Genomic DNA, 18,271 nt, shown 5'->3' with positions numbered 1-18,271 from the left:
CCTGTGGCATGGAGTGAGGCCTACGCTCTTGCCGGCCTGAACTCTCCCGCTGCACTGCGCCTCTAAAGCAGGCTCTATAGACAGAAGGAAAACCAACCAAAAAGTACAGAGAGGGAAGCTGCGTTACTGCTGGAGTGCCACTAACTCATACCCTGAATCTGTTTATTTGTAATCCCCTTTTCCTTTGAAAAGAAAGCCGAAAGCAGCTAAAATTGTACCAAAACAAATGCAGTATCAGAACACAACTAAACAATATAAAAACTATCCTTTTAAGTGGAAATAGCAGGCATTGACCTGACAACTTAAGAATGTGCACTGACCACTGAAATGTGGTATCCTGTAGTTTTCCAGCTTCAAGCGATATTGTCCCTCTTCATTGCAATTCTGTATTTTTGTTAGTGGTCAGTAAATTTGAACAGCTCAAAATCAACAGATACTGTCTAGCCTGGTATCTAATGCTGCATATAGTGCAGTGGGCTACATACTGACATAACTTAATTAAAACTGATGGCATAACTTAATTAAAACTCTAGGAACTATTTAGAACCCTTTACTAGTAATCTGGTAAATCAGGTAATGTGCAGTTCAGTCCTGCTTTCTGAAGGGTTCTGTTTTGCCAGTGACTTCCCTGCAGGGAACAAGGTGACACATCCAAACTAAGCAGGACAGCTGATGTGCCAGTTCAATCCTGCTTTCCAGCCACAGGATTCAGCCAATGTTCCATTAGGCATGGGGCAAGTGAGCGTGGTTTGGGAGAAACAGCCTTGCACCTGGAGATACCCTACCCCTTCAGCCAGTGTGGCGTAATGGTTAGAGTGTTGGACTATGACCTGGGAGACCAGGGTTCTAATCCCCACACAGCCATGAAGCTCACTGGGTGACCTTGGGCCAGTCACTGCCTCTCAGCCTCAGAGGAAGGCAATGGTAAAGCCCCTCTGAATACTGCTTACCACAAAAACCCTATTCAGAGGGTTGCCATAGGTCAGAATTGACTTGAAGGCAGTCCATTTCCATTTCCCCTACTTCAAGGGTAGCCTCGGCTATGAATAGATTAGGTTACCTTAGGCAATGATCTTTAAGATGGGGAAAATAATATTAACCCATTTTGCAGAACTGTTGCATTTCTGAGATAATGTATGTGAAGCGCTTTGAACACCGTAAAGCAGGGGTAAGTAACCTCTGGCCTGCTTATAAACAAATGACATCCTCTTATGGACTGGGAACTTGTTAAAGAACATGAAGCGGAGCAGGAATAAATGAACTGTTTTAAAAATGGAGGGAGGTAAGAAGTGGAATTCTTCAAAAATCAATATGGGAACTGATGCTTCTTAATATTCCTAAATGATAGTGAGCGGTGAGGACGACGAGTTTGTTGATGACATCAAATTATTCAGGGTGGAGAAAAATAAAAAGACTGGGAAGAACTCCAAAAGGATCTAAACTAGATAAATGGACAATAACATGGCAAATGCACTTCATAAAAGGATGCACACTGGTGCTCACTAATGGGAGCTGAACCAACAGTAACCAACCAGAAAGGAAATACTGGAGTCATGGTGAACAGCTCACATTAAATTAAAATTCAAGAGTTATACACAAATGCTCTTTCCACCATAGTGTTTTACAAGAATCACATGCCTCATGCTGTCTGTTAAGAAGCGTGCACACCTTAACAATATGTTCCACTGAGTAGGGATATTACTACCATAGCTGAGCAGCAGCTTTTGTGGTAATTAGCCCTCCTTCCATTTATTACTATAATTAAATTTAAATAACACTTGTCTTCTTGCATCATTACAATCTTTTATCCTCCTTTTATACAGGAACATATTAAAACCCAAGATAGTTCATTTGAATTTCACTCTAAATACAATTCACACTATATCAGAAATGATATACAATATAGCAATTTTGATTTGAACAGCTACACATGTGGAAACACCAGCTTGCTTAGGGAACTTACTCATCACCAACTGCATGGTTTAAAAGTTTCATTGTCTCCAATGGAAAAACATCTGACTCCCTTTTACTTCCCTTTCCCAACCCCAACGTGTCTCAAACCCTTTTTCAGTAGGTTTGATTATAGATACTGATTCATCCTCACTAAAAATACATCAGTGGAGAAGGAAATATATGGGTAATATCAGCTGCTGATCAGACATCTCATAGTTCTGGAGATCCTCAACCATCATCTTTTAAACTGCTGTCTACTTCTAGCTGCCTGGAACATGGTGGCAACTAACTTTTCACCCCACCATTTGTCTTTTCCCTCCCCACCCTCATAGTAGCACCCTTCAAATACCCAGAGTATTTCCAGCTTTCTGTTCTGTACATGATAGGGTGTGCATACTAATAAGAGCAAGTGTCTAGAGGATGAATCTTGAGATTTGCAGGTTACTACAAATCATAAGGTTATGCAGACCTTAGAAGGCAGAATTGCCTGAAAACTCCAGCAAACATTTATGTTGATAGGAGACCATGGTCCCTCCTAGCTGTGATAAATCCATCAGCAGGAGCCAGTATTGTGGAAAGAAATGCCTACTATAAACACTGTAAGCCTGCTGATAACAACTTGCTATTGATAATGGTTTACAGTCAAAGTACACTAAGATCTGCATATAATTTGTGTCTTCTTTCTACTTTGCCTGATTCTGACCTTCCCCTTGCCCACTTTTCTTTGTTTTCGAAGTGCAGATAGTTTTAAAGATGCTGCTGAAGGAGAAAGTTATAAGGGCTACTGCTCCACGGTGCCCGTGAATCCTAACACCATCCCAAGCCTCCAGAATGTGGGGTGGGTGCTCTGCCGCAACAGAAAGAAAAGCTACTTGACACATATCAGAATGGTGAGGCTAGCTCACACTGGTTTCAACATAGCCACTCGGATCATCTTCCAACAGCAGAAGAAATTAGAGGGATGAGTTGGGAAGAAAAAGAACATGTCCTTTTAAGGTTGCTTTAATTATCAGAATTCAGAGATAATGCAACCCATCTCTCCATAGGTCTACTGGAGCCTCCATAAGTGCAGTTCAGCTCAGTAGCACTGCACTTTAATATGAACAAAAGGAAACCACACTTTTTGACTCAAGAACAGGGTTTCTAGGACTGAACAAAGTGCAATATTGAAGAGGCAGATAAGAGTTCTCCCTCTGATGGACAATAAACAGCTGAAGGTGGGGCGATGCCCATTTCTCAAAGCAAGATTTTTGCACAAACTGAGTGCAAGTCCCTCTTTGATCCACTCAGGGCCATCTTATGCATGCAAATGCTCCTGACAAAGCTTTCACCGCAGAATAACTACAAAGCTTTCACTGCAGAATAACAACTGATAAGATAATATTCTTATCTTACCACTAAAACATCCTTTTCAATTCTATTCAAAACCCATTCAAACATTCTGGGGGGAAAACCATATAGTATAGGAGTCTTACAGCTGTACCAAACTGAATGCAAGTGGGTGGAGGGAGGGAAGTTACCTCTTAAAAAATATCTCTCATGCGAAAAACATGCTTTACGAGGAATATTATTCTGTCAGGAAGAAAGCTTTCTCCAAGATGAGCTAAACTAGAACCTAGCTTTCCATCTGTGTTATGATTCTAGCCTGAAGGAACCTTCTGAATGGTACTAGTCCTGGAAGCATCCTTATCAGGGTTTCCTGAATCTCTGAATTGATTCCCTGAGGTCCTGAATGCAGCAGGCCCCTGGGCACACTACAAAGTGAAATGCTGGTCTCCAGTTGGCATCTTCATCTTTCCAGAATGCCTCTGTGCCCCTACATGTGCCCAAATGCATTCTCTGGAAGTTAAGATGCCAGGAAGCTGGAGGCCAGCACTTTACAGCACACTCTTGATTGCCTTGTTTTAAAAAGTGGCACTGTTGTCTGATAAGCTTGGAGTGCGGGGGAAGCGAGAGAGAGATGGGGAAGCTGACAGGAGCGTTGCAGAGACTGCTGGGGTAACCTAACAGGGTGGGAGAAAAAGAGAGGCAGGGGTCTGTGTGGATGGGAATTGTGTGTGCAAAGCACACATGAAGTCTGGGAAGTGTGTGCTTGGGGAAAATTTTGCTGTAATCTTCCTTTTAATACAGGTTCCACACAGTGGCTGTGTGTTTTGGAGCTCATCCCTCACTTCTACCTTTTATGTAGTTTCTTGGGGAAGTTACACGTATTTTTGCCTCACCAGTCTGCCTTCTGTGCAAACGGTGTTTTGTGACTGGCCACACACGCCATAATAGTCACTTTGTGAATGGACATCTCACCCCCTCAGCAGCCATCTTGTGATGTCCCCCATGACACACTCAAGATTCTAAATGCGTCCCCCTGTCCAAAAAGCTTAGTACCCCTGCCTGAAATAGAAGATAGCAAAAGCACAGTAGTTCCACAAGAGTTTTCCAGTAAGAAAGGCTCTTTAGCTGAGGACACAAAGCTGAACTGAGTTCTCCTACTTTTTTCTCACCCTCTCCGTCACCTGTTCCCAGACCAATATCCTTACATTAAGACTTAGCTTCCCCGATGTACAGTACTAAGAACTCTGCACTGAAAGAAAAGACAAGATGGTAGCTTCCCTGCTACAAATAGGACTCTGATTCTACATTATCTCCAGAAGGCTTGCCCATAACATCTTCCTCATACTTAAGACAGTGGTAAACAAACAATGGTTGCATGCCCTTTATTGCAGGCTTGTCTTCGGTTGAACTGGCTGGTTAGGATGAGTGAGGGTTGTGGTAAGTGCTCCATCACCGGTACAGGTAGTCAGCTTGTATGTTAGCAGCAATCTCAGCTTCCCACTTGTCACCATTGTTGAGCAGCTTCTCCTTGTTGTAAAGAAGCTCTTCATGTGTCTCAGTGGAGAACTCAAAGTTGGGACCCTGCAGAACACAGAACAGAGGGATGTAGTCAGATCAAAATTACATGCAGACGCACATGTTTCCCCCCCCCAAGTAGTGCAATCTTCCCAATATAAATCCAGAGTAGACAAATGAAATAGCACTTTTCAACTTACCCTGAAAACACCCATCCCAAAACACCCATTCCAACCTAGCTCATTTACCTCCACAATAGCATCAACTGGACATGCTTCTTGGCAGAATCCACAATAGATGCACTTGGTCATGTCAATGTCATAGCGGGTAGTCCTGCGGCTGCCATCAGCCCGGGTTTCTGCCTCAATGGTAATTGCCTGCAAGGAAAAAGAAGTGTGATCCATTAGCATGCAGCCTTCTGCAAACCACAACTCCAGAAGCCTAGACAATCCATACTGAAATAGAGAAGGAGCAATAGCGAGTTTATCCATGCTGGAATGGAGGCAACCTGTGGAATCATTTGTAGGTGAATTCAACACAACTGCAGAGAAGAACCTATATGCCAGAAAAAGGCCTCAAGCTGAATGAAGATGTCACAATCAACAGAACTCGGGCAGTAAAGGCAAATAGTTCAACAAGCACCTACCACCTTGTCCCAAAGGGAAAAACCTAATTTCAAGCACCAGCTCAGCACAGGGGGAGGAGTGGGAGAGAGATACAATCAAGTGATATACTATACAATGTCACTATTAGCCCAGCAGTTTAGAACCAAGCATACAAAACAATTCACGTCTCACTATTAGCTGCCTGGAAATGGAAGAGAAAAGACACTCGCATAGCTCAGATGAAGATGGTAAGTCTCATGGGCTCATGGGAACTACTTACAAGTAGAATCTGAAAAGAACTATATCTAGGCCCCATTACCTGATCTACATGACCTGTGTGACAGTATGTATCCCAGGGGATTTGCCGGCTTCCATGTGCTTTTAGCTTTAGTCTACAATACCATAAAGGAAGCAAAGTGCTGACATTAAAGGCCTTACCTGAGCAGGGCACACGGCCTCACAAAGCTTGCAAGCGATGCACCTCTCCTCTCCAGATGGGTATCTGCGCAGAGCATGCTCTCCACGGAAGCGGGGACTCAGGGGGCCCTTCTCAAAGGGATAGTTGATGGTGGCAGGTTCCCTAAATAGGTAGCTCAGGGTCATAGCCAAGCCTGAGTGGCATTAGGGCAAAACACAAAAAAAGTGTAATTTATTTAAATGCATAGTTCACTTGATACCAAACTTCAGAGCATGTCAACAATAGACTTAAAGCAAATTTTAAGACAACTAGCTAACATCCAAATAAAACATCTGAACTAGATTTAACATTCCAGCTGTTTACTGCAGTGCTACAACACACCTGCTTAAAATGCCAACTGGGATAAGTTGCAGTTACCACCAGGTGCCTAGCTCAATGGCAAACAACACCCTACATGTACCCACCTTCCCACCCACCAATGATGTTGGCAAAAGCCAGAAGAACACACAATACTGAACTATGGCAGTTACCTTTACAAATCTGTCTATCTCACAAGTTTTTTACTATATGACAGCTGCCAATTTAGGATATCTTAGGCAGAAGCCAAAGAAAGAGGCATGAACACAGTCACTATAACATTAGGCTGCATTTCCTCTGCTCCAGAGACCACTAAAACATTATCCTGTCTGTTTTAAAAGGCTGGGTTGGGCTCCTAGAATACTGATGCAGTGATGAAACAGCTGACCCAGCTAGCATGGCCAATTGTTAGAAATGATGGTGTTATAGTCCAAGAACATCTGGAGGGCCACAGGTTCCATCTTCTTCAGAAGAGTAACAGCAGTGCATCACTGGCACTGTATTGTCTACACCAGAGATGGGGATCCTGTGGCCCTCCAGGTGACTCCCAAGTCCCATCAGCCCCAGCTTTCATGGTTAATGGTCAGAGATGATGGGCATTATGTTATTGATCTGGAGGGCCACAGGTTCCCTATATCTGGTTTACACTGACTAGCGGCAGCTCTCCAGGGTTTCAGAATGGGGACATTCTCAGCCCTACCTGGAATGTTGGGGATTAAACCTGGGGCCTTTTCCATGCAAAGCAGGTGCTTTGCCATTGAGCTATAGCACATCCCCTCCTGGCAGCAGTAGGGAGGGGAAGCAGCACAGACAATGGATCCTGCAGTAGGCTACATGTGTCATTATTTACACGGCTGCTCTATCACCTTAATCCCAGTCTTGCAGTGCTTCTGGTAAGTTAGTACGTACAGTCAGCCATAGCAATGACAGAGTCTTATTCCTATCTGATGTCATGGTTCAAGACAGAGCTGCTGTGGAGACCATGGACAGGAGGTTGCTAGCTGTCTCTGGATAATACATTCTATGGCCACATATTAGACTCTTCCCCTTCATGCCCACTCAGCCGATCTACCCAATGCTACACAGCTATTTTCTCTCTCTCAACTCAGCCATTCCAACCATCATTCTGGTCCTCACCTCGGATAAGTTCTGTCCACAGGACGGTCTGTGCAGCCTTGTCAGTAATAGATTTAAAGTCTGTCGGTTCCTCCTTTAGATTTACATATTCTACAGACAAAAAAAAAAAGGTATCAGCTGCTGGTATCCAAAAACCTCATGGGGCTGTCTCAATTTGCCACTGGCCCAACGCAAGTGTCGGGGCACACTCTTGATTTGATCTTTGCCACTGGACATGGTGATCTGGAGGTGGGGAGTTTTGTTTCGACCCCATTGTCATGGACAGATCACCGCTTGCTGAAGTTTAGGCTTACAGCCGCCCTTTCCCTCTGCAAGGGTGGAGGACCTATTAAGTGGGTCCGACCTCGGAGACTAATGGATCCTTTGGGTTTCCAAAGGGCTCTGGGGGATTTTCCGGCTGATAAGACAGGCGCTCCTGTCGAAGCCCTGGTCGAACTGTGGAATACGGAAATGACCCAGGCCGTGGACACAGTCGCTCCTGCGCGCCCTATCCCATGCAGAGCTCATGCAGCCCCGTGGTATACCCCGGAGCTGAGAGCGATGAAGCAAGAGAGGAGAAGGCTTGAGTGCAGATGGAGCCGTACTCCTGACGGATGCAATTACGCCTTGGTAAGTGCCTCCACTAAACTGTATACAGAAGCGGTGAGGGCAGTGAAAAAGCGATATTTCGCTGCCACTATTAAATCATCTCTCAACCGCCCAGCGGAGCTCTTTAAAATTGTCCGAGGGCTTTTACATCCTAGCCCTCAGGAAATTATAGAACCTTCAGACATCCGCTGTAACGAGTTCGCTGGGCACTTCCAAGATAAAATCTCATGCATCCGCCGGGACTTAGACTCCAGTATTATGGCAGTTGAACCCAATGAGGTATCCGGAGCACGGTCTTGTCCTTATTTATTGGATGAGTTTCAGTTGGTACAGCTTGAGGACGTTGACAAGGTGCTTGGACTGGTGCGTGCAACCACCTCTGTACTGGATCCTTGCCCCTCTTGGCTAGTGAAAGCTGGCAGGGCTGGAACAGCCGGCTGGGCCAGGGAAGTGATTAATGCCTCCTTGAGAGATGGAGTGGTCCCTAGTTGCTTAAAAGAGGCAGTAGTGAGACCACTCCTGAAGAAACCTTCCCTGAACCCAGATAATTTAAACAACTATAGATTGGTAGTGAATGTTCCATTCCTGGGCAAGGTCTTAGAACGGGTGGTCGCCAGCCAGCTCCAGGTGCTCTTGGATGAAACCGATTATCTAGATCCGTTTCAATCCGGTTTTAGGCCCGGTTTTGGCACTGAAACAGCCTTGGTCGCCCTGTATGATGACCTATGTCGGGAGAGGGACAGAGGGAGTGTTACTCTGTTGATTGTCCTTGATCTCTCAGCTGCTTTTGATACCATCGACCATGGTATCCTTCTGGGGAGACTCATGGAGTTGGGAGTTGGAGGTACTGCTTGGCAGTGGTTCCGCTCCTACTTGGTGGATCGTCTCCAGAGGGTAGGGCTTGGGGAACATTGTTCGACACCCTGGACTCTCCATTGTGGAGTCCCGCAGGGATCGGTCCTGTCCCCTATGCTTTTTAACATCTACATGAAGCCGCTGGGTGCGGTCATCAGGAGCTTTGGAGTGCGTTGTCATTAGTATGCTGATGACACGCAACTCTATTTCTCCTTTTCATCTTCTTCAGGTGAGGCTGTTAATGTGCTGAATCGTTGCCTGGCCGCGATAATGGACTGGATGAGAGCTAATAAACTGAAGCTCAATCCTGACAAGACCGAGACGCTGTTGGTGAGCGCCTTCTCTGACCAGATGGTCGATGTTCAACCTGTTCTAGATGGGGTTACACTCCCCCTGAAGGAACAGGTTCGTAGCTTGAGGGTTCTTTTCGATCCATTCCTGTCTCTCGAGGTGCAGGTGGCCTCGGTGGCACGGAATGCGTTCTACCACCTTCGGTTGGTAGCCCAGCTACGTCCCTATCTGGAAAGTGACGACCTTGCTTCAGTTGTGCATGCTCTGGTAACCTCTAGACTGGATTACTGCAATGCGCTCTATGTGGGGCTGCCTTTGAAGACAGTTCGGAAACTACAGCTAGTGCAAAATGCAGCTGCTAGACTGCTGACGAGGACTAGGCGGTCCGCACATATAACACCTGTTCTGGCTCGTTTGCACTGGCTACCTATTTGTTTCCGGGCCAAATTCAAAGTGCTAGTTTTGACTTATAAAGCCTTACACGGCGCGGGACCACAATACCTAGCGGAACGCCTCTCCCGATATGAACCTACCCGTTCACTACGTTCAACATCTAAGGCCCTCCTCCGAGCTCCGACTCACAGAGAAGCTTGGAGGGTAGTAACAAGATCTAGGGCCTTTTTGGTGGTTGCCCCCGAATTATGGAACAGCCTTCCTGATGAGGTGCGCCTGGCGCCTACACTTTTATCTTTTCGGCGCCAGGTTAAAACCTTTTTATTCTCCCAGGCATTTTAATCTATTTGCGTTTTTAATTTATATCAGGTTGTTTACTTGTTTAATAATATATACTTTGCTGCTCTTGTGATTTTATTGTATTTTATCCATGTTGTGCACCGCCCTGAGAGCCCTTGGGTTGTGGGCGGTATATAAATCGAATAAAATAAATAAAATAAATAAAAATTTCATCATACAATATGGGACCATTCCAGAGAAGAACCTGCCACTTAAAAAAAAATGACTGCAGGAACTGTACAGACAAGAACACTACATATTAATACTCCTGGAAATAAAGATTTCTTTCAAAGAAAAATGTTCATGCCCAAGAATATTGGTGGGCAATTCCCTTTTTTGCAATAATCCTCAGAATATTCTATAACATCTATAACTCACAAGGGCATATTTCCTACAAAAGTTTTCATAGGAATTATGCCCTGGTTTGTTATAGAAGTGTGGTGTCACTTTCTAGGAGACACAGATGGTTCGCAGAATGAATTCTATGCCCCCAAGAAGAGCCTCTAGGAGCAGTTCTTGTATCTGTGAAGGAAAAGAGGGCCATATGATCCAAACTATCCTTGCAAATAGTTCTAGAAGACAGATAGGACTCTGTCATTGACTTACTGTAGGAGGCTCTTGGGGCTGTGTTGCTGAGATGTCGGGTAAGACTTAGGCACACTGCAGTCCCTGGGAAATAATAGAAAAGTTGGTAAACATGCTAGATAGAAGTAGAGACACTAGTCCCTGATGTCCAAAACAGCACAGAACCTCGGCACCATTATCTAGTTTCATTCATATTCTACTCCAAATATGGTGTAGGTCCATAGCCTTGGGATTCACATGTACGTTTTAGAATGAAGCTATGCAATTAATCTTTTCAAAGAATTCTACTACAAGCACTTCCAAATCTATGTTCTGCCTTTAAACAGGTCAAGACCAGAAAATTGGCCAATGCACTTGGATGAGGACCATAAGAGTGGTGCTGGGAAAGTATTAGAAACAACTAAGCTCCAACTACGCATTCTTACAAATTTGCATAAGAACAATGGTTTCCACAATGCATGCAGATACATCCCCAAAGAAATCATTGTTCCCCTCAGGCTCTTCTATAACAGAATCCAACTAGGAGACAGCAAGAATACTAGAGGACTTCTGTAAAATATTACTTCAAACATATAAACCTACTATCATAAGAGGTTTCAAAGAAGTTGTTCAAAATCCAACAAGTAGTCTACCTTTATCATCCATTGGTAGGCTTCCCCTTGTTTTTTCTCTGAAGATGTTAGACAGCATCAGCTGCTGTAACTTTATATATACAGACTTGCTGTCTGCATAAACCAATATTCCTTCTTGGATCCTGACTGCTTATCACATAAGGCAAGGATGGGGAACCTGTGGCCCTCCAGATGTTGCTGAATGACAACCCCTATAATCTCTTACCATTGATGATGTTGGCTAGAGCTGATGAGAGTTGGAGTCTAACATAATCTGGAGGACCACAGGTTTCCCCTTCCTGACATATGGGAGTCACAAAGCTTGCAAACAGAACTGCATTGCTAATATTCAGCACATACAACCAATATAAACTGCGGTGACAGTTTCTTGTACTGTATTGATGCAGATGCCAATGAGTTAGCACTTGACATTCTGGCCCGATTAAAAAAGGTACACCAGTTGCCCTCTGTGTGTAGGCTCCCTGGGAAATCCAAGCCTCCTTGCTAACTGCATAGACACCGCTAGTAAGGCTTGCCTCACAACTGCAGAACCACTGGTATAGAGTTCACCTAATTTCAGATATATATTTTCAGGACCCACCCTATTCCTGTGACTGTAAGGAATTTTAAACTGTTTTTAATATTGAATTTTAAATTCCTATAACTCTCCTTGAGACGTTATGGTGAAGGGAGGTGGGGTAAGAAATCAAATAAATAATAATAATTTTATGTTATCACCGCCATGCTAGATACCAAACCACCTGCTCAGAACGAGGTGCTGTAGTGGCTTCCATATGAAGCCTAATCTTATGCATGTATACTCTGAAGTAAGTCCTCCTTGATTCAAGGGGTCTTCCTTCTAAATAAGCATGCACAGGCTCATTTCTGTGGCTTTGGGAGGCTGCAGAAAGGCATTCAATATGCTTTATAATACTTATTTATTCACACATCACAGAGATTAGTCAGTTGCTACAATTTTTTATGGCTTGTGAGAGTTTTCAGTCTGATTCTCCTACATTTCAACTCAATACTCTGTCCACAGTATCACAATTACTTTCTGCATAGTACCTTCAGTGTGAACTCCACTTAAAAGCCTCCTGACAACCCTTTAGAAGTACTTCCATTTTACAAATGGGAAATGAAACTGACAGATTATGACTTGCCACCACTCTTGAAGCAAGTCCTTGAATTCTGTTTTGAACCTAGAACAGATAAAATGCCAACAATGAACCAAAGAATCGTTCTTTGCTACAACCTACCTGTTCGGGAAACTTGGCGTATCATCCAGAGCATTTTCAACTTGAGATCAGGACTCCTCTGCAGAGAGGACAAGAAAAAAGAAAACAGAAAAACATGTATAATAAAAAAATATATAAGGGTACAGGTAACCATGCTGGTTAGATATATTACATAACTTTGTTAACCCAAGAGTAACAGGTGCTTTTCACAAGATCAACTAAAAAGTTTTCATCACAAAATAGCAAGCAAGCTGAGTTCACCAGGACTAGACAAACTGGATATTAGGTAAAGTTTTTTTTTTAAAGGATGGTGTGTGGAGAGCAAAAATATATTTCTGGGCATGATGAAGAAGCCTTCATGTGCAATTTGTAATAATCTTAAAATAGAGTGCAGGCAGCTGATGCTGATATAGGGCTTACCTGGGAATAAACCATATTGAATGCAGTTGCTTGTAAGTAGATATATGCAGGATTGCAGTACATAGCTACAATCCTATATATTCACTTACCCTACTGCACAGTGAAACTTATTTCTGAGTAAGTATGTATATGATTGCACTGTTACTGGATTAAACAGTGCCAATAGACAAAAGCAAATTTCAGATTTCTTTTGAGCTAAAGAAACAACAGCTATTCACCCTTTGAAAATACAAAGGTCAGCGGGTGTTCAAATATTATTTCATTTCTTATATCCTGCCCTTCCTCTCATGAGCCCAGGGCAGCTAATAAAAATACAGCATTAAAAACAAAATTAGGACTACAGTGCAAAATACATCAAACCATTACATTATACAAATAGCGTCATCTGTTTTGCTCTCCTCCAAAGGCCTGCCAGAAGAAGTAGGCCTTAAGCTACGCCTAAATGAACATAATGCAGGGGACAATTGGATTTCTACCAGGAGGAAGTTCAAAAGCCAGAGCGTCACCACTGACTCTTGTGGTGTCCCTAATTTTCCCAAAGAGCACCATAAGCAGGGCCTCCCCTGCAGATGGGAAAATTCAGGCTTACTGTTACTGGGGAACCCAGTCCTTCAAGTACTTAAATCCTATAGCATTTAAGGGCTTTGTCCGCTAGTACCAACACCTTGAATGTGACCCAGTAGCACACTGGCAGCCAGTGCAGTGCTTTCAGAATTGATGTAATATGATTTCATGTCAGTACCCCAGACAACAAATGGGCAGTAGCATTCTGCACCGCTTGCAACTTTTGACTGTTTCCAAGGGAAACTTCACCTAGAGCACATTGCAGTAATCCAATCAGGAGGTTATCAGAGCACAGACAACTGTAACTAGGCGATCCCGGTCCAAGAGCTAACAAACGAGATAGAAGTGGCCACAGGCAATTCACAGCCAGGGCCGCCACATAATCCTCCTAGGACAGTCCGGGATCTAGGCGCACCCCCCACTTGTTCTTTACAGAGAGTCCCCACGCATTCCATCGTGCTGCCACCACCAGTGCCCACCTGAGGCCTAGCACAACCCACACACGTTGCAGCAGGCAACTGGAAGAGGCGAATAAGATTGCTTAATTCGGGCATTGCTTACACTCACTCAGGCAATCAAAAGCACAACGTGAGATGAAGAGCCAGTCGTGCGCAGAGTTGAACTCAGGGGGCGGAGTCCTGCCTTCTGGTCTCCCGCCTCTTGGGTGGAACTAACTCGGCTTTCGTTTCTGGGACAGGACCACAATTAATTCGCATGCGCACGCCCACTTGCCTACTCCTAATCGGCCTCAAGCTCTGCCAGGCGCTTGCGCCGTCACTACCTCAGCCGGCCTAATGCATGCACAGCTCGATGTCCTTTGGAGCCACCCGTGAAGGTCCCAGCGAGCAGATGCCGCTACGGCCTCTGAGTCCTTCCGCTTTGGAAGAATTTTCTGTAGCCTGAAGAAACCAGGGCACACCGAGCCTGGCGCCACGAGCGTTAGGAAAGACACAAAGGACTCACCCGTGAAAACTGCGATAGAGACCAGGGCTTAGCTCCAACCCGGCGGCTAGCGGGAGTAACAACTAGGGCCAATCGCCACTTGCTTGAGCATTCATTGGTTAAAGGTGCCCTGAGAGAGGCGGGATCTTCTTTTCTGATTGGATAGAACGATGGGCCAAAGTGGAATGTTTTGAGGGGAAGGGTGGGCAGTAGACGGTCGATGCAGAAAATAGCGGTATGTGATTGGCGGCGAGGGACCTTAAAATCCAAGTGGATTGGCGGAGATGATTTACTTGAAAGTTCATAGAATTCTGGTTCTGAATTGCCAGGACCAGCCTCAATCCGCGTCGTTTTTTCTATCCGTACTGCTAGCGGTAACCCTCTTCCATATGAGTCACCGCAAGTATACCGGTGGTATTTGTAGTAAATCCTTGACATAAATCCTTGCTGAGTACTTTTGTACTGGCAATCGAAATGGAATGAAGTGGCCATAAAAATATTTTCATTTATTGACTACATTTATAAGGAGCTCAAGGAAACATACATAGTTCTTCCCTCCACCTCCATTTATCCTCAGAACAGTCCTGTGAGTTTAGGCACCTTGAAGACTTATTTATGTATGATGGCATAAGCTTTTATGGGCTACAGTCCACTTCATCAGACGCATGATGAACTGCAATGCATATATAAATATTTATTTATTTATTGGATTTATATTCCTCCCTCCCAGTAGGAGCCCACGATGGCAAATACTTGGGAATATCATAAACAGTGAGGTTAGAAGGAAAGGAAATGTAGAAATTAAAGTTGCTAATATTATATGATTACCGTAGCTGTTCATAAAAAACAACATCTTGGCATTGGTAAACCAATTAATCTGTATAATAAAAGTCCAGTGGCCAATTCAGTGCACAATAGTATTGAACCTCTTGATGAATTGTAAATCAAAGGTTTCACGTTTTAGTTCCTCTTTCAAGTTCCATTATTTCAGTATGACTACCTTGAGGTCAATTACAGGGTGGAAATGTTTTCTGGATATTAGATTTGTAATAGATTTGCAGATTTGTACCCATTTATACTTTTGCATAAAGGCTGGCCTGTTTGTCTTATGTACAAAGGAGAAGGGCATTGTTGGTAGATGATGGCATAGATCACATTGAAAAACAGGTCAGTGAATTCTGATGTTGTGGATGACATTATTAGGTCCTGTGAGTATTGCCAGAGTAGGTGTACACATGCCACATAAGGCCCGTGAGAGGAAGGTGTCATTGTTTAGGATGGACTGTAGATCATTGATAACACTTGAGTGGTTTTAACTGGGAGCAGTTCATGACAAGTGGTGGTCTTGAGTTGTCACTTTCTCTTCTAGGTCTGTCCCATAGTAGATTATTCCTGTGGCTTTATTGACCTATATTTTTTTACTTCATTTGGGTGGGCATTGTACGTAGCTAATCTAACTGAACACAGCTACTGATTTGTAGTGTCGGGGAATTAGGTCTTACCAATGAACCCAAAGCCACTCCTGGGTGATCAAGCCAGGAAATAGCGGGAATGAGCAGAAGGATTGTTGGGACCACACCAAGAAAAAAAAGTTTTAAAAGATTTATTGAAAGATGTCCAATTGACACAGCCAGAGGTGCTCTTGAGAGTCATCCATTGCAAGAATGGTAAAATGCAAAATTAGATATGCCCAATAGTCCTGATCTTTCACAGTCACGCACTCACTCAAGTAGCTGGTGGCCAACCAGTACTGTAGCGAGGAAGACGAGACTTGGAGAAGGAGGTGCACTCATGGTAGGCTGTGGTAGAAAACTTCTCAAATCTTTTGGGGAAGCTGGTATGTGTTTAAGGTCAGATAATGTTGTGATGTTCTTTTGATACCTTCACTGAGTCCTGGTATCTCATCCATCGGTTAGCTGGCGCTTGTAGTGATGTCAGTGTTTTGGCACATCCATGTTCTCAGGACTGCATTTCCTCTTTCTCATACCAACTTGGTGCCTATCAAGGGCGCTGGTCATGGGATCTCTTTTAAGGTGCTCAAGACTTACATTAGAATTATAGCATTTGTTTATGGTTGATGTATTCCAGACACCCTCCAGTTGTTGCTGCCTAATAGCCTTGGGTGCCTCCAAGGCTCCAGTTTCAACCATAAAGAGAAATTCATTCATACCCACACATCCTCTACATGTTATCATAACATAGGCCACTCTATTATCAGTGGCCTTGGGTAACTAGATTTTCCGTAGTACATACATGCAATGCAAGAGACACTGTGCTTTGTTTTGCAAACAAGATGGACAAAGTTATAAACATTCCTGGCTTTAATCTCAAACACTGTAAATCTGACATTTTCATTGCTAAGATAATTTCTTATATATATTTTAAGCATACAATTATAAATGTGTATACAATGATAGAATAACATTTATAGTAAATGCATACCAGAGCAAAAGCATACAGAAATATTCCAATAGCAGTATCAATAATAAATGGGATGAATATAGAAGTGTATAGAGATGTTCACATGTTGATACATATAGGTAATATACAGTAAATATACTTTCATTTGTGTCACTGCCTCTCTGAAAACTTGTAAGGTTAGGCTGAGAGATTGTGACTGGCCCAAGGTCATCCAGTGAGCTTCATGACCGAGTGGGAATTTGAACCCAGGTCTCCCAGATCCTAGTACAACATTCTAATATCTAACCACTACCTGTCTGGCACTAAGTAAGGCCAAATTTGAATGAATGGTTTGAACAAACACTTTTGCTTTCTGCAACATCAAGTGGTGACTTGCATATATGAATAAGCCATCATAGACTTGAGAATATTGGCAGAGCATTTGTATCTTAACAAATACTCAAGACACAATACTGTTCAGTAGAGTTAGTTTACACATTAAGTAGTGAGTCATCAATGGCATGTGTGATCAGTGTATTTGTGATTAGATAGATTAGAAAGGTTTTCATATCCACGCACACACACATACTTTCACTGAATGCATAATAGAGTGTGAGATTGTGCCCAATAGCCACACTTCCCGACAACCACACATTCAGTGTTAGAGTGTATATATGTACAGGTGCATTTTATTGTTTTTGTTGATGTTCTTAATTTTAAGTTGTATTTTAATGTTTTATTATTTGCTCTGTAAGCCTCCCAGGAAGCATGTGTTGATGAGTGGCCATATCAGTCGAGTAATAAATAAATAAATATGCACCTAGAAACTCCTCTGTGCAAATGAGAATCCTAGGTGTAATCGGGGTTCATTCATGTTTATGAAAAGTGTCCTTTCACACTAATGCTAAATGCATAACTTCAAGGGGGTTAGCTAGTAGGCAAACAATCACACTTTTGCACACATTCAGTGAATATGTTTGGGGAGTGTGCGTGTGTTTGAACACCCTGCGGTAAAGTGAGCAGGGAGCACAAATTAAAGACAGTACTAGATGGTTACCCTGTCTCCAGAGCTAAAGGATACCAGGAAAGCCATTGCTCACTCACTCTCTTATACACACAATCAGAATACAGCCCATTCTTTGATGGCTGAGCACTGGTATTGAGGTTACAGCATGGTTAATGTCACAGGTACCCATGAAGCTGCAGAATCACATTTCAGAATACAGAGGAAAAAATAGTATTTTCTTAATAACTATATAGCCATTTGAGTGCTGGAAGAATATGATAACTCTATAACATAAATACTTCCTTAAATGAACACATTTAGTTCCTATGCCACAACTGAGTAACAGCTGCACATTTTTTGTTCTACAGACCAACTATCTGGAAGGGCCCGAACAAGCTTCAGCACATTATTGCATTGCTCTACGAGGGTATCCGTGTGGTAATTTGGTTACCATCTGGCAGCCATTTTTGGACTGCTTTGCTGGAGTAAGTCTGACTTATATCCCAGTGTTCTAGCTGCTCTTGATGAGCCCTTTGTTTTGTGTTTTCCAACACTTTGTTCTCTCCTTATCCCTTTTAAGATTGTAAATATGGATGGAATGGAAATGCTAGGAACCATTTATGATTTCTTTACTCAGTACTGTTTTTTCTGATCTTTGGGGTAGGAAATGACTCTTTAATATGCTAAGTCTATGAATGGCACCATGTAAATAATACAACAATTGG

At 43.3% G+C, this 18,271-nt stretch overlaps 1 protein-coding gene across 4 annotated transcripts; it reads right to left on the bottom strand.

The window, feature by feature from the left end:
• Positions 1–1,676: 1,676 nt before the first annotated feature.
• NDUFS8 (NADH:ubiquinone oxidoreductase core subunit S8) lies at positions 1,677–14,593 on the bottom strand. 4 transcript variants are annotated; one of them, XM_061609512.1, is made up of 7 exons: positions 14,162–14,593; positions 12,236–12,293; positions 10,387–10,449; positions 7,315–7,404; positions 5,841–6,013; positions 5,046–5,174; positions 1,677–4,863 (listed from the first exon to the last, which is right to left on the bottom strand). In XM_061609512.1, exons 1-7 carry the CDS (start codon positions 14,576–14,578, stop codon positions 4,732–4,734), a joined length of 1,062 nt encoding a protein of 353 aa, XP_061465496.1. In that variant the 5' UTR covers positions 14,579–14,593; the 3' UTR covers positions 1,677–4,731. The 4 variants fall into 4 exon arrangements, with proteins under 4 accessions (XP_061465496.1, XP_061465500.1, XP_061465499.1 ...); XM_061609516.1 differs by lacking the exon at positions 14,162–14,593 and adding an exon at positions 13,760–13,973; XM_061609515.1 differs by lacking the exon at positions 14,162–14,593 and adding an exon at positions 13,766–13,973.
• Positions 14,594–18,271: the final 3,678 nt, after the last annotated feature.

The sequence above is a fragment of the Rhineura floridana genome, chromosome 2 (assembly GCF_030035675.1).
Source record: "Rhineura floridana isolate rRhiFlo1 chromosome 2, rRhiFlo1.hap2, whole genome shotgun sequence".
In the NCBI taxonomy this organism is placed as follows: domain Eukaryota; kingdom Metazoa; phylum Chordata; class Lepidosauria; order Squamata; family Rhineuridae; genus Rhineura; species Rhineura floridana.
Note: the sequence above shows the minus strand (reverse complement) of the source record. Positions and strands in the feature narration are given on the sequence as shown.